Source organism: Sus scrofa, chromosome 7 (genome assembly GCF_054392235.1).
Source record: "Sus scrofa isolate SSC_HxYL_T2T_F1_AM1 chromosome 7, Sscrofa_HxYL_maternal_Yorkshire_Landrace_v2.0, whole genome shotgun sequence".
Taxonomy (NCBI): domain Eukaryota; kingdom Metazoa; phylum Chordata; class Mammalia; order Artiodactyla; family Suidae; genus Sus; species Sus scrofa.
Window position 1 is genome coordinate 28,656,625 of NC_139389.1, and position 26,746 is coordinate 28,683,370.

The 26,746-nt window shown below is 37.6% G+C and overlaps 1 protein-coding gene and 1 long non-coding RNA gene across 24 annotated transcripts in view; one reads left to right on the forward strand and one right to left on the reverse strand.

Annotated features, from left to right (window-relative positions):
• TSBP1 (testis expressed basic protein 1) overlaps window positions 1-14,937 on the reverse strand; it is a 66,259-nt gene extending 51,322 nt beyond the window's left edge. For 17 of the 20 annotated variants that reach the window (XR_014809163.1, XR_014809167.1, XR_014809169.1 and 14 more), the window contains exons 1-9: window positions 14,698-14,921; window positions 12,370-12,456; window positions 11,550-11,582; window positions 10,694-10,726; window positions 9,560-9,592; window positions 9,445-9,474; window positions 9,333-9,353; window positions 8,105-8,125; window positions 7,572-7,592 (exon numbers count right to left, since the gene is read on the reverse strand). Coding sequence is in view for 11 of the 20 variants with exons in the window: in XM_084966897.1 (XP_084823023.1) it covers window positions 7,572-7,592; window positions 8,105-8,125; window positions 9,333-9,353; window positions 9,445-9,474; window positions 9,560-9,592; window positions 10,694-10,726; window positions 11,550-11,582; window positions 12,370-12,456; window positions 14,698-14,710 (292 nt within the window). In the remaining 9 variants the exon portion in view is untranslated. Of the gene's footprint in view, window positions 1-7,571; window positions 7,593-8,104; window positions 8,126-9,332; window positions 9,354-9,398; window positions 9,475-9,559; window positions 9,593-10,693; window positions 10,727-11,549; window positions 11,583-12,369; window positions 12,457-14,697 lie in introns of all 20 variants that reach the window. The other 3 variants (XR_014809164.1, XM_084966896.1, XM_084966882.1) reach the window with 2 other exon arrangements.
• LOC146401481 (uncharacterized) overlaps window positions 1-26,746 on the forward strand; it is a 366,756-nt gene that overhangs the window by 122,841 nt on the left and 217,169 nt on the right. Inside the window, exon 3 of one of the 4 annotated variants that reach the window (XR_014809171.1) lies at window positions 25,567-25,698. The exons of 1 other annotated variant lie outside the window; for it this stretch is intronic. This is a non-coding gene — a long non-coding RNA (uncharacterized LOC146401481). Of the gene's footprint in view, window positions 1-25,566; window positions 25,709-26,746 lie in introns of those variants that run through there. 2 more of the 4 variants (XR_014809172.1, XR_014809174.1) reach the window with 2 other exon arrangements.

Genomic DNA, 26,746 nt, shown 5'->3' on the forward strand with positions numbered 1-26,746 from the left:
GCAGCCCCAACCACCTCAAGGGCACCACAGAGGAGGGCATTGTGACCAAACATCAGCTGTTGGTGCTCTCACACCACTGGGAATACACCCGCCCTGCTACTGCTAAATATTCTAGGCAGTACCCACACGCCTGATCTCTGTCACTTCCCAGGATCCTGCGACTAGGAACAGCCTGTGCAGCACCTCCTATGTGGGCTAAGTGAGACAGGTTGCTTCATGCATGGTCTACAGGTGGTGGGGGTAAACCACTGCAGTTATCACTGACTCTAGAGATGGTCATGGCCTGCTCCCACTAGGGGTCCCTGAACAGGCACCATCTGCAGTTCCAGTTACCTCAGAGGAGGGCATTGCAATTGGATACAAGCTGTTGTTGCTCTCACTTCCCTTGGAACTCATGCACCCTGCTGCTGCTATTGCTAAATGCTCTGGTCACCTTGAAGATCTGCCTAGAGCTTATTACCACTTCCCAGGGCCCTGCAACTAGGAGTAGCCTGTGCCACCTTCCTGCAAGTCCTTGCTGCTGTTGACAGCCCAATGACCACACACTGACTGCTGGGTCTACCCATTGCCTCCTTCTCCCTGAAAACACACTGAGCATCCTGGGGATAACAGCCTGCTCACACCAAAGAAATAGAAGAAAATATTCAAACTCCTACACCAAAAATAAATAGTAACCCCCTCAAAATACAAAGGGGTGTTCTTGCATAAAAGTAGCCTTACAAGATTACAGTTTGGCTTCCCCAAACTCACAGAAAAAGAAAAACACAAGCAGGATGAAGAGGCTCAGAAACCATTCCCAGTTAAAGGAACAGGAGAATTCACCTAAAGCAGTCAAAAATGAAACAGACCTCTGCAGTCTGACATACTTTTAGTTCAAAAGGGAGATAGTGAAAATACTGAAGGAATTAAGTGGGGATATGAACAGTAATGCAGATTCCTTTAGAAAGGAACTAGATAATATAAGGTGCCAAGAAAAATTAGAAAATTCATTTGCAGTGATACAAACTGAGCTATAGGCAATAAAGAGCAGAATGAATGATGCAGAGGAACGAATTAGTGACGTGGAAGATAGAATAATGGAAATCACCCAATCAGGACAGCAGACAGAAAACCAAATGAAAAAACATGAAAACAATATAAGATATGGGATATCTTATGGGGTAAGATAAAGTGGGCCAATCTACACATAATAGGAATGCCAGAAGGAGAAGAAAAAGAAAAGGGGATTTAAAATATATTTGAAGAAATTATGGCTGAAAACTTTCCAAATATAAAGGATACTGATATCAAGATACAGGAAGCACAGAGGGCCCCAAACAAGTTGAACCCAAACAGGCCCACACCAAGACATATTATAATAAAAATGGCAAAAGTTAAAGAGAGGATTCTAAAGGCAGCAAGAGAAAAGCAAAGCATTAATTATAAGGGAAACCCCATAAGGCTATCAGCTGATTTCTCTACAGAAACACTACAGGCTAGAAGGGAGTGGCAAGATATATTTAAAGTGCTGAAAGGAAAAAATATGCAGCCTAGAATAGTCAACCCAGCAAGAATATAATTTAAAATAAAAGGGGAAATAAAGAATTTCTCCAACAAACAAAAGCAAAAAGAGTACAGCAATACTAAACCCATTCTAAAAGAAATACTGAAACAGATTCTCTAAATTAAAAAAAAGAGAAAAAAGAATTAGGATGGAGGAAACCACAATTGGAAAGCAGTCACTTAAATAAGCCAGCACACAGATTTAAACATGAAGATTTTTTTTTTAAAAAGACATCAAAATCATATAATATGGGGAAGGAAAATAAGAAAATATAGATTTTAAAAAATTTTAATGTTGTGTTTGAGCCTATATGACTATCAGTCAAAAGCAAGCAGATATAGGAAGGGGTTAACGTACTAAAAACACACAGCAACCACAAATCAAAACCGAATATTACATTCACAAAAAAACTGAAAAGTACTCAAACATAAAATGAATGGAAACCATCCAATCAAAAAAAAAAAAAAAAGAAAAGAAGAAAAGAGAAACATAGAATAAACTGGAAAACAAGATTTAAAATGGCAATTACTACGTATCTATCAATAATCACCTTAAATGTCAATGGACTGAATGCTCCAGTCAAAAGACACAGAGTGACAGATTGGATAAAAAAGCAAAAACAGTCAATCTGCTGTCTACAAGAAACTCACCTCAGGGAAAAGGACACATATAGATTGAAAGTGAAGGAATGGGAAAAGATATTTCATGTCAATGGACAAGACAGGAAAGCAGGAGTTGCAATACTCATATCAGACAAAATATACTTTAAAATGAAGGCCATAAAGAAAGACAAAGAAGGACACTATTTAATGGTTAAAGGATCCGTTCAAGAGGAGGATATTACAATCGTCAATATATATGCCCCTAATATAGGAGCACCTAGATACCTATGACAAATACTAACAGACATAAAAGGAAAAATTGATGGGAATACAATCATAGCAGGAGACTTTAACACTCCACTCACATCAATGGATAAATCCTCTAGACAGAAAATCAATAAGGCAACAGAGATCCTAAATGACACAAAGAAAAGTTAGACTTAAATCAATATTTTCAGGACATTATATCCAAAAAAATCAGAATATACATTCTTCTCAAGTGCACATGGAACATTCTCAAGGATTGACCACATCCTAGGGCACAAAGCTAACCTCAACAAATTTAAGAGTATAGAAATTATTTCAAGTATCTTCTCTGACCACAATGGCATGGAACTAGAAATCAACCACAGGAAAAGAAATGAGAAAAAACTTACTACGTGGAGACTAAACAACATGCTACTAAAAAACCCGTGGGTCAATGAGGAAATCAAGAAGGAAATTAAAAAATACCTCAAGACAAATGATAATGAAGACACAACCATTCAAAAATCTATGGGATGCTGCAAAAGCAGTGTTCAGAGGAAATTCATAGCAATACAGGCCTTCCTCAAAAAAGAAGAAAAATCTCAAATCGACAGCTTAACCCACCACCTAAATGAATTAGAAAAAGAACAACCAAAAAACTCTAAAGTCAGCAGAAGGAAGGAAATCCTAAAGATCGAAGAGGAAATCAATAAAATAGAGATTCAAAAAACAATAGAAAAAAAATCAATCAAACCTAGAGCTGGTTCTTTGAGAAAGTCAGCAAAATTGACAAACCTCTGGCTAGACTCACCAAGAAGAGGAGAGAAAAAACCCAAATAAACAAAACCAGAAATGAAAAAGGAGAAGTCACAACAGATACTACAGAAATACAAAAAACCATGAGAGAATGCTATGAACAACTGAATGCCAACAAAATTGACAACCTAGAAGAAATGGACAACTTCCTAGAAACTTACACCCTGCCAAACAGAATCAAGAAGAAATAGATCAACTGAACAGACTGATCACTAGAAATGAAATTGAATATGTCATAAAAACACTCCCTATAAATAAAAGCCCAGGACCAGATGGCTTCACAGGTAAATTGTACCAAACATACGAAGAGGAACTCATACCCATCCTCCTTAAACTTTTTCAAAAGGTCAAAGAAGAAGGAACACTCCCAAAGACATTCTATGAAGCCACCATCACTCTAATTCCAAAACCAGAAAAAGATACCACCAAAAAAGAAAACCAATATCTTTGATGAATATATATGCAAAAATTCTCAACAAAATTTTAGCCAACCGAATCTGACAACATATAAAAAAGATCATAACACCATAACCAGGTGGTATTCATCCCAGGTTCACAAGGATGGTTCAACATACACAAATCAATCAACATCATACACCCCATTAACAAAAGAAAAGTCAAAAACCACATGATCATTTCAATAGATGCAGAAAGAGGATTTGACAAAGTCCAACATCCATTCATGATAAAAACTCTTACCAAGGTGGGTAGAGAGGGAACATACCTTAATATAGTCAAAGCCATTTATGATAGACCCATAGCAAATATAATACTCAACGGAGAAAGCTGAAAGCCTTCTCATTAAAATCTGGAATAAGACAAGGATGCCCACTCTCATCACTGTTATTCAACACAGTATTGGAAGTCCTAGCCCCCGCAATCAGACAAAATAAAAGGCATCCAAACAGGAAGAGAAGAGGTAAAACTGTCACTGTATGCAGATGACATGACACTATATATAGAAAATACCAAGGACTCAACCCAAAAATTACTTGAACTGATCAACAAATTCAGCAAAGTAGCAGGATATAAGATTAACATTCAGAAATCAGTCACATTTCTATATACTAACAATGAAATATTAGAAAAGGAATACAAAAATACAATACCTTTTAAAATTGCACCCCCAAAAAATCAAATACCTGGGAATAAACCTGACCAAGGAGGTAAAGGACTTATATGCCGAGAACAATAAAGTATTAATCAAGGAAATTAAAGAAGCTGTAACGAAATGGAAAGATATTCCATGCTTCTAGGTTGGAAAAATTAATATTGTAAAAGTGGCCATGCTACCCAAAGCAATATACAGATTCAGTGCAATCCCTATCAAATTACCCATGACATTTTCCATAGAACTAGACCAAACAATCCAAAAATTTATATGGAACCACAAAAGACCCAGAATTGCCAAAGCAATTCTGAGGAACAAAAACCAAGCAGGAGGCACAACTCTCCCAGACTTCAGGCAATGTTACAAAGCCACAGTCATCAAGACAGTTTGGGGGAGTTCCTGTCGTGGCGCAGTGGTTAATGAATCCGACTAGGAACCATGAGGTTGCGGGTTCGATCCCTGGCCTTGCTCAGTGGGTTAACGATCCGGCGTTGCTGTGAGCTGTGGTGTAGGTTGCAGATGCAGCTCCAATCCTGCGTTGCTGTGGCTCTGGCGTGGGCCAGTGGCTACAGCTCCGATTCAACCCCTAGCCTGGGAACCTCCATATGCCGGAGGAGCGGCCCAAGAAATAGCAAAAAAAAAAGACAAAAAAAAAAAAAAAAAGACAGTTTGGTACTGGTACCAAAATAGACATACAGACCAATGGAACAGAATAGACAACCCAGAAATAAAGCCAGACACCTATGGTCAATTAATCTTTGACAAAAGAGGCAAGAACATACAATGGGAAAAAGACAGTCTTTTTGGCAATTATTGTTGGGAAAACTGTACATCTGCATGTAAATCAATGAAACTGGAACATACCCTCACACCATGCACGAAAATAAACTCAAAATGGCTGAAAGACTCAAATATAAGACAAGACACCATCAAACTCCTGGAGGAGAACATAGGCAAAACATTCTCTGACATCAAGCTTACAAATGCTTTCTCAGGTCAGTCTCCCAAAGCAACAGAAATAGAAGCAAAAATAAACCAATGGGAACTAATCAAACTGACAAGCTTTTGCACAGCAAAGGAAACCAAAAAGCAAACAAAAAGACAACTTACAGAATGGGAGAAAATACTTTCAATTGATGCAACTGACAAGGGCTTCATCTCTAAAATATACAAGCGACTTATACAACTCAACAGCAAAAAAGCCAATCACCCAATGGAAAAATGGGCAAAAGGCCTGAATAGACATTTCTCCAAGGAAGATGTACAGATGCCCAACAAGCACATGAAAAAATGCTCAACATCCCTGATTATTAGAGAAATGCACATCGAAACTACCATGAGATACCACCTCACACCAGTCAAAATAGCCATCATTAATAAGTGGCTCAGTGGTTAACGAATCCAACTAAGAACCATGATGTTGTGGGTTTGATCCCTGGCCTTACTCAGTGGGTCAAGGACCTGGCATTGCTGTGAGGTGTGGTGTAGGTTGCAGATGTGGCTGGGATCCCCACATGCTGTGGCTCTGGCATAGGCCTTACTCAGTGGGTCAAGGACCTGGCATTGCTGTGAGCTGTGGTGTAGGTTGCAGATGTGGCTGGGATCCCCACATGCTGTGGCTCTGGCATAGGCTGGTGGCTACAGCTCCCATTAGACCCCTAGCCTGGGAACCTCCATATGCCTGGGAACCTCCATATGCCATGGGTGTGGCCCTAGAAAAGACAAAAAGACAAAAAAAAAAAGTCAACAAATAACAAATGCTGGAGGGTGTGTGGAGAAAAAGGAACCCTCCTGCACTATTGGTGGGAATGTAAGCTGGTACAGCCCCTATGGAGAACAGTATGCAGGTACCTTAGAAAACTATGCATAGAACTACCATATGACCCAGCAATCCCACTCTTGGGTATATATCCAGACAAAACTTTCCTTGAAAAAGACACATGCACCTGCATGCTCATTGCAGCACTATTCACAGTAGCCAAGACATGGAAACAACCTAAATGTCCATCAACAGGTGATTGGATTAGGAAGATGTGGTATATATACACAATGGAATACTATTCAGCCATAAAAAGAACAAAACAATGCCATTTGCAGCAACATGGATGGAACTAGAGATTCTCATACTGAGTGCAGAAAGTCAGAAGGAGAAAGACAAAAACCATATGATATCACCTTTATCTGGAATCTAACATACAGCACAATTGAACGTTTGCACAGAAAAGAAAATGATGGACATGGAGAATAGACTTGTGATTGCCAAGAGGGAGGGGGACGGAGTGGGATGGATTGGGAATGTGGGATTAATAGATGTAAACTGTTGCCTTTGGAATGGATAAGCAATGGGATCCTGCTGTATAGCTCTGGGAACTGTCTGGTCACTTGTGATTGGAGAATGATAATGTGAGAGAAAAGAATGTATATATTTATGTGTGACTGGGTCACCTCGCTGTGCAGTAGAAAATTGACAGAACACTGTAAATCAGCTGTAGTGTAAAAAATAAAAATCATTATTAAAAAAAGAGAAAAAATAGAATGATGCCATTTTAGTAAAATTTAAAAAAGAATGCATGCAAAATAATACTATACATTGTTAAGATTACAGAGACATTATATAAATATATGAAAATAAAGTTTATAATACACATATAATACACATATATATAACTTTCTGGGAAGAGGGGAGAGTAGAATAGATCTAGGAATGGGGACAAAAGATTTCTGTATTATTATTATTATTATTATTATTTCTAAGGACTGCACCCATGGCATTTGGAAGTTCCCAGGCTAGGGTTTGAATCAGAGCTGTGGCTGCTGGCCTATACCACAGCCACGGCAGTGCCAGATCCACGCTGCGTCTGCAGCCTACACCACAGCTCAGGGCAATGTTGCATCCTTAACCCACTAACTGGGACCAGAGATCTAACCCATGTCAGCATGGATACTAGTTGGGTTCATTACTGCTGAGCCACAACAGGAACTCCTGGATTTCTATATTATTTGTAAGTTGAGAATTATGACAGAATATCAGTTAATCAAATCTAAGGTGTGGATTTACAAGTATTAATTATTTTTGTACTTTATTTTTAAAACTTCTTTAAGAGGAAGAATAAAACAAATATAGGAACTATAGGACTTACAAACCAGATTGAAAGAAACCACAAAAAACTTACCGAAGGAGTTGGCTGATGGTGCTAAAGCACAAACACACAGACAGACTCATGAGGTTTGAAAGAAACCACAAAAAACTTACCGAGGGAATTGGCTGATGGTGCTAAAACACAGACACACAGACACAACCATTAGAATTTGGATCCTTACCTTTGCATATTAACTTCTTGAACTTGTCTGAGGAGATGAAGCCCAGGCCCAGGGAGATGATTGATCTGGTGGTAGTGTTAGAGGTCACGCCCACCAGATCTCTCATCCTTTCGATCTCTATAAAGGTTTCATGTTTGAGAGATGGATGCTATTCCTGTGAAACTTTGTGGCTTACAGTTTTCTCTGTTCTTATCCCTTCCTCCCTCCTTCCTTTCCATCTCTTTTTCTCTTTTCCCCTTTTATGACCTCCCTTTTCTCCACTCACCATTTTCTGTTTTTTTTCTTTTCTCTCAGTCAATTTGGAAACTTGTTATTGACAAATCATCCTAAACCAACACTAGGAGACTTTGTCTATTGCTTAGTAGTCATATAAACTGATAGGATTCTCTTTCCTTAAAGCATTTTCAATCTTGGGAAATGTTAGTAATGGGAAGGAAATTTTTGTTGAGAAACGAGAATACTTACTATAATTTCCTTTGTATCCCTCTGAAAACACAAAACAAAGTCAGTTTGTATTTTCTTTTTCTGTAGTTTTGATATCATTAGAGAGGATTACCTAATCAATACCCTCAAATATCCAGGCTGGCAAGAGACCTGAGGCAAAATCTCATGCCTTAGTTTATGATCAAATGACATAAAAAAGCAGACAAAATTAACTGAGGTAACTAAGTGTAGTGAGAAGAAATAATAAACTATACACGGAAACACTAACATAGACTAATATATTAGTTATAAAATAACTTGAGACCAAATAAAAGAAGAAATGGCAAAATATTTACTTAGCTGATTGAAAATTCAAGTTCAGTGGCAAATTATAATGAGTCCATATGCATATACTTATTGTGATTGGATATATATCCTATCATTTAAAACTTGCTCCTTAGTGATGTCATGGAAATAGACTTTCTAAAAACTCTGGACATAGACAAAGCAAGTTACACAAAAACTTATCATGTTATCACTATTATTTTCATGAAAATGTAAAAATAAATAATCTTGACACTGGAAGGGACAAATTATGTTGCACAATGGTATCATTTGATAGTTTACTAAAGTACAATTAGTTAAAAATTCACTCAGAACTGTAAAGACAATATGTATTTTTTCCCCTCAACTCCTTTTCTGAAAATGAATGATTCCCTTCCATACTTTGTCATTGTGATGAGAATTAAGCCCAAAGCACACAAAATCATCTTTGTTTTACACTAATTGTTACTTGTTTCTCATGATTCTGTAGGTATTTTAAAAAATATAAAATGCTGAACACTTTCATGTACTGTGCTTACATTTGCTGTAAAAGCTAATACCATTAAAAATAAATTCAATGCATTCAATGCACAGGTCATACCATAATGTGATGAATTTTCAGGGATTTATTCCTCCATTCTTAGCGTCTATATTAAGAAAGGCTCACTGACTGGTTTGCATTTCTGAACTCCGGGATACTGAATTCCTCTTGAGTATTTAGATTACTTTTGTTAATTGATTAGGAGGTGAATATGAGAGGAATTGAGTAGCACTGGGTAAAAAGGTGCCTCACATTGTGAAAGAACATTTCTGAATGTCACAATCTTCTATATGCTACTTTGTTTCTTGCTTTTTACCTGGATAAGTTTTACAGCCCCTCATGTTGTAATAGGACACAAATATCGATTTTTTAAAAAATTTTACCATAATCTCTAAATATACTTACCTTGACCATCATATGAAATGTCTAGAGGATTGAGGAAAAAAAATGAGATTCTTAGTTTCCATAAACAATTTCTGTATTAATTTCTTAGAAATTCAGGATCTAATTTAATTACCACTTTCTGTTGAATATGTATGCCAGAATCCTAAAAGATAAGATGAAAATATAATGAGGTTTTACCCTGGCAACTATGTCTATGTTATTTTTTTATTAGACGAAAATCTATTTACCTCTTCCTCTTTTAGATCTTGTAGAGGAAAAATCTTTTGAGGAAAAAAATCAGATTAAGTTAATTAATATTCCATCAAGAAATGTTTCATCATTTGTTTAAATCCAACAACAAAGAGATTTTTCCAGTTTCTCAGATGTTCTCATTTTCTTTGGATTTCATTTTAGAAGAGATGTAGGGAATGCCATGGGCCTTTGCTCCTTGGTCTTGTTGACGGATGAATCACGGAGGTAAGAAGAGAGGAAATGGGCTAAAGAGTTCATCAAGTGCAGGGCATGGGCAACAAGCGGAGTAACCAAGTTACCTCCTCTTTTCTTTCCTCTTAGGTTTACGAATCTATATGCTTGTAGTATGTCTGTAAGAGTGTGTGTGTATACGTGTGTGTGTGTGTGTATCTGTTGTGTGTCCCTACAAAAAAGTAAGAGTGTGCCTTAGAATCTCCTAGAACCATCAGATTTCTAGATGCCTTATTTCAAATAAGCATTATCATTATTCCTCAGTCATGTCAGATGACATGCTCTGATTTGTGGGATAGAGTGTAACTCTATAATAAATGCTCAGTATAAAATAAGCCTTTCTGGTCTTGTACCAAGTGGGGATAGTATGGTGTAAGAATATGAGTGGTGGATTCAGGGCCACAAGTTGGGTTCACTATCCAACTCCTTCCTTTGCTAGGTGAATTCGAGTAAGTCTCTTAAACCTTGGAGCATCAATTTTATCTTCTAAAATGGAGATAATAAGTTATGCTCATCTATTATACTTTATAGCTTACAAACTGTCTTTTCAAGTATGCTTTTCAATCATCATGACACCCCATGAATAACGTATATTTTATCCGCATTTTACACATCCAGGAAATTGTTTCAGAGAGGTTCCTTAACCTTTCCAAGATCTTGGAATTAACAGGAACTGGAAAGAATTATTTTACTGGTCTTAGAAAGGGAACATATTTGCCTTTTTTTCAGAAAAAAATGCAAATCTTTCATGTGTTTATATATGCAGAGAGAGATGGATTGGCAGTTGGATATTATAACATCAAAAGATGTGCCGACCTAATGAATCATGCTCAAAGGGAGATGGATCTCTAAAGAACACTGTCCTACATTAATTCTCTAGTAGTTCTTTATCTGTTTACCTCTACTATCCTCATAGTCCAGAAGACCAGCACCTAGAGGAAAAAGGAGAGAGAGCTCCATGATTTTGCTTCTCGAAAATTACTGGGGGCTTTAAGACTCTGATGTCTACTCTAATGTAAACATGAAACTGATAGTAATGATGGGAATTAATTTACTTTTTAAGAACTAGGGATGGTACATGAGTAGTAGAAGTAGATACTGCTAAGTGACCATCCTAGTCACCACTTTCATAATATTACACAGGCTACGTAATAATCAGAAGGGTCCTCAAAGTTGCTTTTCCCTCTTGTTACCCCAGCACCTGGCTCCTGTTTTTCTTTTCTTAGTAATCCTGGGATTTTTGCAACTTTGGCATCTCACTGGAGATATCCATGGATCCATTTTCCATGGATATTGCCATGGAAAATCTGCTTCATCTCTTCAATCTTTAATGCTGTGCTCTTCTTCTCAATCATAATTATCTTAATTATGTATGCTCTTATTGTTCTTAGCTATGTTATATTCTTCTCTCTGGCTATCTTGCTGATTAGGTCTTTTGCTCTATTGCCTGAGGAGTCTGCTATTTCAATGGTTTGATATCTCTGTTGCTACTCCTCAGACCATAGGAGGCTGAAGAGAGCTTCAGAATCATGCAGATCTACCTTACTATTTAATTCTGTCCAACTCTAGTTTGGCACTTATTGATGCACAGAAATCTTTGGTGGATTTCTCCTAGTAACCTAGAAGGTTACTTTATGGAATGATGCACTCTGTAAAGTTCTAGAAATGCAATGGTGAACAAGACAGATTTGGCCCCTGATTTATGGAAATTCCATAAATGCTTACTATCTTTTTCTCATGGGTATAAGTACTTACTTTGTTCAGAACTGTATCTGGAGACATCAATTTCTGTGGAAGAATTAAGCAAAAATACTTCTATTAACTACTTGGGAGAGGTGTTCTTCCCCCTATTCTAACTCTCCTTATTCCGAACTATGCTTCTTTTCTCCCCAAATGGTCTTGGCATGATGCATTACTGTTTCCCACCTCTTTTTAATGCTTCCAGCCAGCCCTGTTTTATCTGTCCTTCTATACTACTTACTATTCTCTGAGAGCTCACAGGCATTGAGGATAAGAAAAAAGGAGGGGATGCAGCTGACTAGAAGGGAGTAGGAAATGTGCTAAGAGAAATCTTGGAGCAATCTCAAGGCATAGAAATAGGTCATTGCCTTTGTGAGCCCCATCTCTGTTTCACTGATAAGTACTACTCTATTTTTGTTTCTTCTTACCATCTCCCCAATACTAAATCACTAAAATTATTGAATGCTTTCCATGTTGTACTGGCTAGTAGTATCTACTAATGTAGTATCTTCTTGCTTCTTTTTTCTTTTCCTCAGGTAATTTCCCTTAGAGCTCAGATTTTCTTTTCAAAATGTTCTTGTTATTACTATTGTTAAACTCAGTGTGATTTTTTTTTTGGTTGGCATTATTGGTAGCATGAGCTTTGGGATTTTAAAAGTGCAGAAAGAATTACTAATAGGTAAGAGGTTCTTTGATTTATGCATTGAAATGGATTCCCAGAATACTGGCAAAGTTTCTAGATATCTGATAAATAAGAATGAGTGCAGACTGAATCGTGGCATCCTTTCCTCTGTGACCTTCACAGGGAATCTCCATTTGACTCATTGTTACTCACCATTTTGCTTGTGTCGTGTCCATCTTGTTAACAAAATAGCCAGAATGGCAAATCCCAGTAGAGTCAGGATGATAGCCAAAATTATTTCTGAAACAAAAACTCACCTGTTTATTTAGACCCAGTCATAATCAGAGACAACTTCTGGCCGCCTCTTAGGTATAGATGGACATTTTCCCTTCACTTGCTTTTCTGCTATCTCAACTCCTTTCTTCCTTTTTCTTCATTGTCCTACTGTCCCCACACTTTTTTCCCTGTCAATTTTCTTGGCTTTTCTGTTGGTCCTTTTGGTCATATACTAAGTGACTCAGATGATATGAACCCTAGATTTAGGGTGGAAAATCTGACAGATCTCCTTCTCACTGAACCCCCTACTCTGTGGGCAAGAGAAGGTTAGAGGGAACCAGTGGTATGCACAGCAACCCACTGGGATATGAGGAAAAAATAATTTTATTTTTATGAATTTTATCTTATAGCTTTAAATTTTATACATTTTCTGTTTTAAAACATATATATTAGGAGTTCCTGTCGTGGCGCAGTGGTTAATGAATCCGACTAGGAACCATGAGGTTGCAGGTTTGATCCCTGGCCTTGCTCAGTGGGTTAATGATCCGGCGTTGCTGTGAGCTGTGGTGTAGGTTGCAGACGCGGCTCAGATTCCGCGTTGCTGTGGCTCTGGCGTAGGCGGGCAGCTACAGCTCTGATTAGACCCCCAGCCTGGGAACCTCCATGTACCGCGGGAGCGGCCCAAGAAATAGCAAAAAGACAAAACAACAACAACAACAACAAAAAACCCCCCATCATATATATTAGTAGAATAGCATAACATAAATATACACATATAAGAAATGAATGCTCAAAATTTTTGCATGAATCAGTGATCAAAAAATTTTACAGGCCCCTGACTGAAGGTCATTCATTTCATATTAATGAAAACCAAAGCAGAGGACCAAAATGTTTTATCATTGGAAAAGACATTTTAGTTATCACATACTAAGCCCTCATAATAATATATTTATGAGGGTTGTTACTGTGGTTAATAGGAGAAACCACAGTGGGACATTCTAATTAGTGTTTGTTAATGTGTCATTGGAGTGAAAAATCTTAATTAAATATACTGCTATGGTTATGAAGAACAGAGACCGTGGTGGCTTTGGGAGCAGACTGAAAAGGAAAAAGATAGAAAACAGACAGAGGAAAGAGGAAAGAAAAAAGAGAGGAGGGAGAGAAAGGAGGTAGGAAGAGAGGAAGGATGGGAGAAAGAATGGAAGGAAGGAATGAAAGCTCTAACCATAAATCTGCCTGTTACAGTGAAAAATGCTGAAGAAAACTGAACTCTGAGGGGCCAAGAAAATGAATTAGATGAAGATTAAGACTACTGCATAAAAGCAACACACAAATTCACTTTAAGATGTAATGATATGCCTCCAACTGGGGCAGATTAGGCAAATGTCTACTGAGTCTTTTGGGTGTTAGGTCATGCGAGAAAATTTTCTTACCAAATTAGCCTTCAGAGATTTGCCTGAATGGACCACCACAATGAATAGTAAATAGATTGGCCTCTATGTCAAGGTAAGGATTTCATATCTGATATAAAATAATCCTTAGGGGAGGAAGGGATAAACACATGGAGCACTTGAATCAAGCTTTGGAAAATAGTATTCCCCTTGAATCGTGTCCGAAATGTTTTTGCTTTAAGCCATTTAGAAAATGATCCTTTCCATTTATGAGGAAAATAAAGGGAATAGTTGAGGAAGATTATAGAGTGAGCAGTATTACAGGAAGTGAGATAACAGGCTAAGGAGTTTTCCTATTGCTCTGGAAGATAGCTATTTTTTTTTTTTCTTTTTAGGGTCACACCTACAGCATATGGAAGTTCCCAGGCTAGTGGTCAAATCAGAGCTAAGGCTGCTGGCCTACACCATAGCCACAGCAATGCAGGATCTGAGCCACGTCTGTGAACTATACCACAGCTCATGGCAACTCCAGATCCTTAACCCACTGAGCACGGCCAAGGATCAAACCTGCATCCTGGTGGATAGTAGTCGAGTTCGTTACCTCTGATCCACAATGGGAACTCCAATAGCTATTTTCTTTGACCAGTTCAAACTCCAGAAACTGAAGGAGAAATCAGTACTCTCACTCTAGAGCTGAGCTGAATGTGGGTCTTTTTCCTCAGGCGTCCAGAGGAATCAATGAAAGTGAAAGAAAGGATATTGAATTTGAAATACAGCAGGAAAAGAAGGTAAAGCAGTTATATTAAAGTTCCCAAAGATAAGACCCCTGAGCCAACAGGGTCAAGAAGGCCTCAGAGAAGGAGTCAGTCCATACCCAAGACTGCCATTTTCCATGTATTATCTTCAGTGGGTTCAGGGTCATCTGGATTTCTTTGTCAGAGGAAGATCACAATAAAATGAACAGCCCAAGCTCACTGTTTCTGAGCAGCGTGAACTCGGATGTGGGGCAGGGGGGCGCCCTTGTAGGCAAGGATGCAAAGGGTCGCAGAGGAATTGTTTGGCTCAGGTTGATCAGACCTAAGCAGACTACAGGAGTATGGCCTATGAAAGTTCTGGAATCTGTGTCATAACAAAGAACTAGAACTTAGAGGAACATAAGAGGAGTGGAAGAGGAGGACCAAAAGGCTGTAAAAATTTCAGAATACTTTACAGTATGTAAAGTACTGAAGATGAGGACCTTAAATGAAAAGGAGGACCTTAAACTCAGGAAGGGAACTTAGGCCATCTGGGCTCTGGAATAATTTCTAATTTCCAGAGATTTTGAGACCAGAGATTGTATTTCCTTCATTTTTGAAACCCTTGAGACAGAGAATTTCCTATAGATTAGGCATTTAATAAATATTTGATGATTAAAAATGAAAGACATTTCTGTTTTTAAAAAGAGGGACCTTGAAAATGAAGGGTGAACCACAAAGCTGAGATCTTAGAGTTAGACAATAAGGGAAAGGCAAGAGGTCTGTGGTGCTAAGAAGAATGAGCCAGTGAATGGGATTTCATAAACCATTGTGGAGAACAAGGAGAGCAATAAAACTCCCTTTTATTTAGTGGCTAGGAACTATAAGACTCTGTAGTGGATACTGTCTTAAGTACAAACTCATTTAATCTCAGTAACCTTCTCAGTGTAGTCCTTTTAAGACTGAGACATATGAAGTTGCCCACCAACAAATGGCAGATTTTCTGACTCATCTGCTAGTCCAGTCTTATTATTGTATCTATGATAGTTAACAAATTATCCCAAAGTTTACCAGCTCAAGACAACAAGCATTTATTATCTCACACATTTTCTGAGGATCAGGAATCTAAGAGTACCTTAGCTGGGTGGTTCTTGTTTAAGGTCTCCTGAAATTGCAGTCAAACTGTTGACGGGGGTTTTGGTTGTTTGAAGGCTTGACCAGGGCTGAAAGATGTGTTTCTAAGATATCTTACTCTCATGGTTGTTGTCACAAGACTTCAATTCCTAGCCATGTGGACTTCCTCAGGGGCGCTGCTCATGATATGATGGCTGGTTTCCTGCAGTGAGTGATCCAAAAGAGAGACTGAGAGAGCAATACAACAGAAGCCCCAATGTCTTATAATCTAATCTTAGAAGTGACAGATCAATCTTGTTAAATGTGGGAGGGGACTACACAAAAATGTGAATACCAGAAGTTGGGGATTATTAAATGCATTTTAGATGCTGGCTACTTAAATTACTACCTATATTATTTACCCATGTTTATTTGATTCATCTTTAACCTTGAAGCCTTTAAAGAATTACAGTATTATTCCTGGGCATAGTTTATCGCAAATCTAGGTTGTATTTTGCCAGTTCAGTACTTATAATCAATATTGCACTATGTATGTCAACAAAACATTCTCCTTGCCACATTCAAATTTTCTTTTTTGAAGACTAAGCTAAATCTACTTTCTTTTTTAGAACTGCAGGATATAAAATGTATCTTACTGAGAAACACACCCAGTGCAAAGGTCTTGAACTGCCAGGATCTCACCTAGTATAGGCTTAGGTCTGCTTCACTCTCTCATTTGAGTCTTACTATTAACAAGTAGAAAACTGCAATCATGCCACTCTGGAATCAAGATTTGCTCTCAAATGAGTCTTTAATGACTTCGAAACAAATTGGATTCTTCACCAAAAATGTGAGTAGTAGATTGGTTGTAATTTAGAATGGATTGAATCAGAGGAGAAGGAGAAAAAAATTATAGCATGGCAAATAGAGAATATGTAAGCTTCTTGATCACATGAGCAAATGAAACATTTATTAGCTGAAAGGTGGAGGATTTTCTTTTTAAGTGTGTGAAGGTTTTTCTTAGAAATATTTCTGCTTTTGAAATTAATTATATGTATGGTAAGTCTATGGGTATATTTTCTTTTTTAAACAGATTTTTATTTTTTAAATTTATTTTTTTTGGCCATGGCATGCAGAAGTTCCCAGGCTAGGGACTGAACCTGAGCCATAGTAGTAACCTGAGCTGTACGTTATGAGACCAAATTCTTAGCCATCAGGGAACTCCTTGGTCTGTTTTCACCTACAGGGAAGAACTAATTGTAATGACTAGGAAAAGAAGAAAGGAGTGTTATTAAACTATGCTTATCTTCTTTATTGTCCAAGACCTGCAGTAGTTTTCACTTTGTTAGTAATTTAGTACTTCTCATCTACCAGATTTAGAACTTCTGAACTTCTAAAGTTAAAAAGTATAGAAAATATGCAAGCAGTACAGTTGCTTGAACTGTAAATGACTTGCATTTTTTCTCTCTTTGTGCCCAGTGATAGAGTTTTTCTAGTTTCCTGTGTCTCTTGTGTACTTCATTTGCCTGGCATTGATTTTTAAAACTTTGGTAACTCAGTACTATATTTGATGAACTCATATGGCAATAAATGATTGAACCCTCCAAAATTAATTCATAAAAAAAGTTTCAGCAAGTTAAAATTGTTTGAATAAGATATATTTGGACCGATTGTTACCAAGTAAGTCCAAGATCATACTGCCTGCTGTACAGTAGGTCAATAAATTGAGAGAAGAGATGTTGGGGCAAGAAATAGCAACTTTATTCAGAGAGCCAGCAGACCAAGAAAATGGTGGACTAATGTCCCAAAGAACCACCTTACTCAAATTAGAATTCAGGTTTCTTTTATATTAAAAGGGGAGGGGGTGTGGCTGGTTGTTGCAGACTTCTTAGAGGGGATTTGATAATCCTTTGTTTTTATAGCTGTCTATGTAGATACGGTCGCAATGTTCCTACAAACCTCTAACAGAACAAATGTTATTTTCTGTTCAGCAACTTTTTATCTCTATTTGAATGAAAAGTGATATGGCTTTAAAGGTCAAGCCTGGGAGGCAGAGCTTTGAGAAAGGCTGTTATATATACTTTGGGCTATTGTCAAAATTCTTTTATGAAAAGTGCAGAGCCAATAGGACTAATCACAGACAACAGAAGACAAAGGTTAGAGCTAAAGGAGTAGATTCAATATGGAATCAGGTTTGTTCTTTTTTGTTACATGATGCCTAGAGTTGCCTTCCAAAGGATGTTTTTTTCTGGCAAACAGAACCAATCAAGAAATAGAAATGCAGTTTAGGAATTGATTAGTGAGCCAAGAATTCATATCATAATGTCTCAAATGTTTTCAAAGGATGAGATTATAAGGCAGTTACAATAACTAGGTCTGATAAGTCGCTCAGAATTAGAATGCCCCATACATAACAACATGATGAAAAGCTGATACATATTTAATTTTTAATCTTTAAACAATAGATGATACATTGTATTATAATACATTCATTTGGCTACAATTAGGCTATTATTTAATATATTTCAACATCTGAGCTATTGAGGTTTCTTTCTTTCTTCAAGGAAGAACTTAGGGAATAAGAACAGTCATTAAACATACATTTATTGAAATCTTATAATTTGCCAGACACTGTTGTAGGTCTTACAAATATCGCAGCAAATGGGGTGTATAAAATTCTTGTCTTCTTGGATATCTTACTTTCTAGAGGTATGGAGGGCAATATTACAAACAAGGTAACAAATAAATCATTATTTTAGACACCCTTAAGTACTGTGGAGAAAATAAAACAGACTAATGGGATAGAAGTAAATGGTGGTTGGTTACTTCAAATAGGGTGTTCAGGGGTGATTTCCTTTAGGTATTTACATTTAAACAGAGAGCTGAGTATTCAGAAGAGATCCTGAAAAGACAGAGGTCTGTGTGGAATAATCAGCAAATACAATCATAAGTTTATTGACACATCATAAATAATGAGATGTATAAATGCTCTGCAGTTATTACTGAACTGAGAAAATGGGATTATGCTTGTGGCCAATGTTTGGATGGAAACAATAATATTAACTCTTTGGGGTTTTATGTCTCAGGTACTTATGCACATTATTTGCCATTTAACTAGTTAAGTTACTCATTCAATCTACAAAATTGTTCGTAGCACCTACTGGGTGCTATGCTCATTGTAGAATGATCACTTTGAACAATGATTAGGTAGTTGACATAACCTCAACTTCATGGAACTTAAACTTTAGTGGTGGAAAGAGTTCCCATTGTGGCTCAGCAGTAACGAACCCAACTAGTATCCATGAGGATGCAGGTTTGATTCCTGTCCTTGCTTAGTGGGTTAAGGATCCAGCGTTGCTGTGAGCTGTGGTGTAGGCCACAGACATGGCTTGGATCTGGAATTGCTATGATTTTGGTGTAGGCTGGCAGCTGCAGCTCTGATTTGACCCCTAGTCTTGGAACTTCTATATGCTGTGGGGGCAGCCCTAAAAAGCAAAAAAAAAAAAGAAAGGAAAAAAAAGAAAAAGAAATACACACCCTAACCACTGGAGTGGGTAGGCATGGGTGACTGAGAGAGAGAGAGAGAACTGAATAGCTAAGCTATCCAGGCTTGAGGCTGTGTGAGGCTAAGTACCACTTAGGATGGCAATGTAATGGATACACTGGGACACACCAGCATGAAGCAGCACCGCCAGGCTCCCCACAACTCAGCCGTAGGTTTGACACTGCCACATCAAGCCAGCTGTTTGAGGGTCTGCTTCGGAGAGGGCAGACCCTTAAAAAGAAAATTTAGTGGTGGAAGCCAGCAAGTATACCAGAATTTTCATACACTGCTAGGTGTTATGAACCATGTAAAACAAAGAAATAGGTCACAGAATGACTGAGGAAGAAATGACTTGGTTTGAATGGTCAAAAATGTTTCTCTGGCAAAGAGACATTTGAGATGAGACCTGCATGACATTAAAGAGTCAGCCTATAGTTGATTTACAGTATTTACCACCATACTTCTGTGGCAGTGCAGCTTCTTAAGTGTCCAGTTTGGGGGGGTCGTGCATAGAAATAAGATGAAAATGGTAGGACATGAAGTTGGAAATTTAGGTAAGGCCACATATCAGCTAGGGCCTTATATGTCATGCTAAAGAGTTATGGATTTTGTTCCTTTTGTACCAGGAAACTAAAAGAGGGCTTCAAGTGAGGACCAATATATATTTTATATAGTTAAAAAATTTTTGTTATAGTTGATTTACAGTATTGTACCAATTTCTCTTTTTGACTTTTGAAAAATTAAAGTGTTGTTGATTTACAATGTTGTGCCAATTTCTGCTGTACAGTAATGTGACCTAGTCATACTACTATTTAGTCCATCCAGTCAGTTAAAAATTTTCGGTTTCAAATGATGCAACTGACAAGGGCCTAATCTCTAAAATACACAAACAACTTTTACAGCTCAACAGCAAAAAAGCCAACGACCCAATTGAAAGATGGGCAAAAGACCTGAATAGACATTTCTCCAAGGAAGATATACAGATGGCCAACAAGCACTTGAAACAATGCTCAACATCACTGATTATTAGAGAAATGCAAATGAAAACTACCATGAGATACCACCTCACACCAGTCAGAATAGCCATCATTAATAAGTCCAGGGGGTGTGGAGGAAAGGGAACCCTCTTGCACTGTTGGTGGGAATGTAAGCTGGTATAACCACTATGTAGAACAGTACGGAGGTACCTTAGAAAATTATACATAGAACTACCATATGACCCAGCAATCCCACTCTTGGGCATACATCGGGACAAAACCTTCCTTTAAAAAGACACATGCACCCACATGTTCACTGCAGCACTATTTGCAATAACCAAAACATGGAATGAACCCAAATATCCACTGATAGATGATTTGATCAGGAAGATGTGATATATATATATACAATGGAATACTACTCAGCCATAAAAAAGAACAAAATAATGCCATTTGCAGCAGCATGGATGGAACTAGAGACTCTCATGCTGAGTCAAGTTGTCAGAAAGAGAAAGAAAAATACTATATATCACATATATGGAATCTAATATATGGCACAAAGGAACCTTTTGACAGAAAATCATGGACTTGGAGAATAGACTTGTGGTTGCCAAGGGGGAAGGGGAGGGAATAGGATGGACTGGGAGCTTGGGGTAAATAAATGCAGAATGTTGCCTTCAGGATGTATTAGCAATGGGATCCTGCTGTGTAGCTCTGGGAACTCTGTCTAGTCACTTATAATGGAGCATGATAATGTGAGAAAAAAGAATGTATACATGTATGTGTAACTGGGTCACCATGCTGTACAGTAGAAAAAATATATATATAAAGAAATAAAAAATATATATAAAAAAACAAAAACAAACAAAAATTTTCAGGTATTATTTTGTTTTAGTTCTAATTTTTCATTTGTTTCCTTCTTTATAATTAAAATTTTTCTTCTTAGTTCTATGTTTTCACTCATCTTAAGAGTATTCACATTACTTCATGGAATCTTTCAGTCTGTGACACTCTTCCACTTGACTGGGGGTTACCCTTGGCGTGAAGCAACAAAGAGAGGACATAGAAAAAATTAGAATTTCCCTCACATTCCTTGGACCCTTTTTCCTGGTTTCTCTGGCCAGAGAGAAGATTTTCTTTGGGGATTTTACATGGTTGCACTACCAACATACGTCTGTGCCTGTGCAGGTCCTTGAGTGATTGTGACTGCCTTCAGGGTAGAGTTGTGGGGGGAGAGAGAAAAATAATGGCAAATTCTCCTCTCCTTGCCCCAACACACTCTCTGAGTCAGAGCAGCCCTTTTCCCTGGTCCTCTGGCCAGAAAAATGTAGTTTGCTAAACAATTTGAAAAATCAAAACCTTAAAAAAAATTCATTGGAGAAGTGAGATTATAGGGCAAACCACTACCCCCAAATTAGAGAGACCAGTAGGTTAATACAGAGGATCACAGCTTGATGAAGCAGAAACCTTTCAGTACAAATAACCGCAGGAACCATGGCTGAGGTAGGGAAACCTCAAGTGAATTGATGAATTGCTTAGAGGCCAGTCATGAATAAGTTGAGAGAGAACTCCAAGGGGACCCAGATATTGGGTGCCCACATACTTTTGTGAATTTTACCTCAGAGCTTAATTAGGTTCCCACAGTGATTATAGGAGAAAAATCCTCTTATGCTTCTGGCAGGAAGAGAAGGAAATGAACCATTTTGAAATATACCAGAGCATTCAAATCTTAACAAGGCCTGCCTTCAGGAGAAACTAGCTGATCTGGAGGAAGGGAAATACCTAATTCCAACCCACTAAAGTCATTCTGCCCCTCCAAAGGGGTGGGGAGAACTATGAGGCATGTGTGAAATTTATTTATTTATTTATTTTTCACGTTTTGGGGCCGCACCTGTAGCATGTGGAAGTTCTCAGTCAAGGGATCAAATTGGAGCTGTAGCTGCTGGCCTACACAACAGTCACAGCCACAGCAACACAGGATCTGAGCTGCGTCTCCAACCTACAGTACAGCTCACAGCATCGGGTCCTTAACCCACTGAGGGAGGCCAGGGATCAAACCAGCAACCTCATAGATACTAATCAGGTTCATTACTGCTGAGCCACGATGGGAACTTCCCATGTGTGAAATTTATAGTCTAGAGTATAGGCTCAGCAGAAACTGAGACCTAGTTATAGGCCTATAGAACACTTCCCCTGCCCCCACACATTATCAACATATTACAATATTCTATTTGTAAAATAGAAGTTCTTTTTATCCATGCATGGCTATCAAGCAAAAATGACAAGATATACTAAATGGTGAAAAACAGTTTGTAGAGACAGAGTAAGCATCAGAAACTAAGGATGTTGGAATTATCAAACCAGGAATTTAACACATTAAAAGTAAGATGCTAAGAAATCTAATAAATAAAGTATACAGCATGCAAGAAAAGATTGATAATATAAGCAGAGATATATAAATTCTAATAACCAAGAAACAAAAGCTAGAGGATCAGAAACACTAACAGAAATGAAGAATGACTTTGATGGGATTATTAGACCGGACAAGACTGAGGAAAAAAATCTATGGCTTTGAGGATGTCTCAATAGGAACTTTTAAAATTGAAAAGCAAACAGAAAAAAGGCTAAAAACCTCCCTCAGAATAGAATACTCAAGAACTGTGAGACAATTACGAGGAGTGTAACATATGCATAATAGAAAGTCCAAGTGAAGAAAGAGAAGGGAACAGAAGAGATATTTGAAACAATAATGACTATGAAAATCCCCAAATTAATGTCAGACACCAAACCACAGATCCAGGAAGCTCAGAAACCACTTATCAGGGTAAATGCCTCAAACTCTACACCTAGGCACACCATTTTCACAGGACAGAAAATCAAATGTAGAGAAAAAATCCTGAAAGAATTCAGAGGAAAAAACACTTTACTTCTCCTTAGAAACCATGCAAGCAAGAAGAGAAAAAGAGTGTAATATTTAGAGTCTTGAGAGAAAAAATGTTAACTTGGAATTCTATACTCTGAGAAATTACCTTTTACAAGTGAAAGAGGAGTTCCCGTCGTGGCACAGTGGTTAACGAATCTGACTAGGAACCATGAGGTTGCGGGTTCGGTCCCTGCCCTTGCTCAGTGGGTTAACGATCCAGCGTTGCCGTGAGCTGTGGTGTAGGTTGCAGACGCGGCTCGGATCCCGCGTTGCTGTGGCTCTGGTGTAGGCCGGTGGCTACAGCTCCGATTCAACCCCTAGCCTGGGAACCTCCATATGCCGCGGGAGCGGCCCAAGAAATAGCAGCAACAACAACAACAACAAAAGACAAAAAGACAAAAAAAAAAAAAATTTAAAAGTGAAAGAAAAATAAAAACTTTCTAAGACAAGAGTTGATAAAATTTGTTGCCTGTAGATATGCCTAGCAAGAAATGTTAAAAGCAGTTCTTTAGAGAGAAGGAAAATGATATAGGTCAAAAACTTGAATTTACATAAAGAAAGGAAGAACATTGGAGAAGGAATAAGTGAAGGTAAAAGAAAAACTTTTATTTTTCTTATTCTTAATTGATCTAATGACAATAGTGTTTTCAAATTTATAATAACAGCATTGCATTTAATAGAGATTGTCAGAGTGGATAAAAAAACAATACCCAACTGTATGTTGGCTATAAGAAATCCACTTTAAATATGAAGAAACATAGATTAAAAATACATTAGAGGAGTTCCCGTCGTGGCGCAGTGGTTAACGAATCTGACTAGGAACCATGAGGTTGCGGGTTCGGTCCCTGCCCTTGCTCAGTGGGTTAACGATCCAGCGTTGCCGTGAGCTGTGGTGTAGATTGCAGACGCGGCTCAGATCCCGAGTTGCTGTGGCTCTGGCGTAGGCCGGTGGCTACAGCTCCGATTCAACCCCTAGCCTGGGAACCTCCATATGCCGCGGGAGCGGCCCAAGAAATATCAACAACAACAAAACACAAAAGACAAAAAAAAATAAAAAAATAAAAAAAAAATTAGAAATTGACAGAACAGTGTAAACCAACTATAATGGAAAAATAAAAATCATTCATCTCTAATTAAAAGAGAGAGTAGCTATACTAATTTCAGACAGAGCAGACTTCAGACCAAGGAAAGTTATCAGGAATAAAGATGAGAATAAGTAATGATAAAGGGGCAAATAATACTCCAAGAAGATGCAATGATCCTCAGTATGATGTGCCTAACAAGACTGTCAAAATATTCAAATCAAAACTTGGGGTTAATAGATGCAGACTATTGCCTTTGGAATGGATTAGCAATGAGATCCTGCTGTGTAGCACTGGGAACTATGTCTAGTCACTTACGATGGAGCATGATAATATGAGAAAAAAAGAATGTATACATGTATGTGTAACTGGGTCACCATGTTGTACAGTAAAAAAAAATAATGTATTGGGGAAATAAAAAACTGATAGAACTGCAAAGAAAAAATAAACTCATTATTAAAATTTGCAATGTCAATACCTCTCTATTAGAGATAGACAGATCCAGCAGGCAGAAAATCACTAAGGATATAGTTCAACTCAGCAATACCATCAATCAACTGGATATAATGAACACCTACAGACTACTTTATCCAACTGCATCCAAAAACACATTCTTCTCAAGGTCATGTGGAACAGTCACTAAGGTAGACCACCTTCTGGAATATAAGATACATCTGAATAAATTTGAAAAAACAGAAATCATAAATATCTGCTCTTAGACCACCATGGAATTTAATTGGAAGCCAATAACAGAAAGATGGCTGGAAAAGCCCTAAATACTTGGAGATTAAACAGCACATTTTATTTTATTTTATTTTTTTGTCTTTTCGTCTTTTCTAGGGCTGCTCCCGTGGCATATGGAAGTTCCCAGGCTAGGGGTCTAATCTGAGCTGTAGAGGCCGGCCTATGCCAGAGCCATAGCAACGCAGGATCTGAGCCGTGTCCGCAACCTACACCACAGCTCACAGCAACACCGGATCGTTAACCCACTGAGCAAGGCCAGGGGTCGAACCTGCAACCTCATGGTTCCTAGTTGGATTCATTAACCACTGAGCCACGACGGGAACTCCAAAACAACACATTTTAAATAGCACATAGTTCAAAGAAAAAACTCTCAAGAGAAATTAAGCAATGTTTTGAATTAATTAAAAATGAAAACAAAATTTGAGTGTTCAGTGAAAGCAGTGCTTAAAGGAAAATTTGTAGCATTGAATGCATGTATTAGAAAAGAAAGATCTAAAGCCAACCATCTAAACTTCTATTAGGGAACTGAAAAAGAAGAGCAAATTAAATCCAGTGTAAGCAGAGAAGAAGAATGATGTTAGTATAAAGTAGATCTAAATGAAGGTACCTGTGGGATTTTCTTTCAGATAACTTTATGGATCCAAGTTGCAATTAAAGCTAACCTTTGCATTTTGGGAACTGCCCTGGGACCTTTTTTGCTCTACAAAATCTGGAGAAAGCACAAAAAGAAAGGTAAGAAATCATAGGGAAAATGCAATGCATTCTGAGGTTAAAAATACAGAGTTAAAAATAGTGCAGGACTTTTGTATATGGAATGGATGATCAATGAAGACTTGCTGTATAGCACAGGGACATATACTTAATGTTCTGTAATAACCTATATAGAAATGGATATGTGTATATGTATATGTAAAGCTGAATCACTTTGCTGTATAGTGATTGCAGAAATTAACACTGTAAATCAACTGTACTTCAATAAAATTAAATTAAACAGTGGTACAGGGAGTGGACTTTGTAAGTGCCTCAAGATCTAAGTTTTAAGGAAAAATGCGATGATCTGCAAAATAGTATTAGTTTTAAATTTTGTTTATATAGCATAATCCTTTGAATACAATTTCATATCCAGTCTTTCATGAAAATTTTATGACACTATTTCGAGTGACAGTATTTATATAAATAAGATAGTCACCTTCTCTTTTCTCATTTCTCTTTCTTTCTTGTTACATACATCTCTTTATCACTCTCAGCACTTTCTAGTAGTAAGAAACTCGAATCTGAAATCCAACCAGGATCCAATCCATGCAATCTGACGTCCTTGCCCATCTTCTATATTCCACCTTCAACTATAGGCTCTCATTTATTGAGGCACTTATGACATTATTTTTGACCTTGTCCTATTAACCTTGTTACTTTCTTGAGTTCTGTGAGTTTTTTCAGATAGTAAGAACATTGTAAGAAAGGGAGTTCTGTGAAAAAAAATGGTATCCTGAGAACTATCCTGATACAATCTCATTCAGTCTCCATGCCTATGATAACTATTATACTATACTATTGTGCACTCTATTAATATATATGCCATTATACTTTTTAAAAATTTTTTACAGGGTCAAGTAAAAGAAATGTATCTGAGATCTTTCTTTTGAGTTGTTAATATCATCGGAGAATATTCTGTTAGAAAGGACAATTGTTCGTAACTATAGAAAAAAAATCATTGTCTACATAGACTATGTCCATTTTGGTAGAATTGTTCACAGAGATATTTGGTGGGATGACTCCTGTGTGGCAAACCTGATATGTGGGATTTGC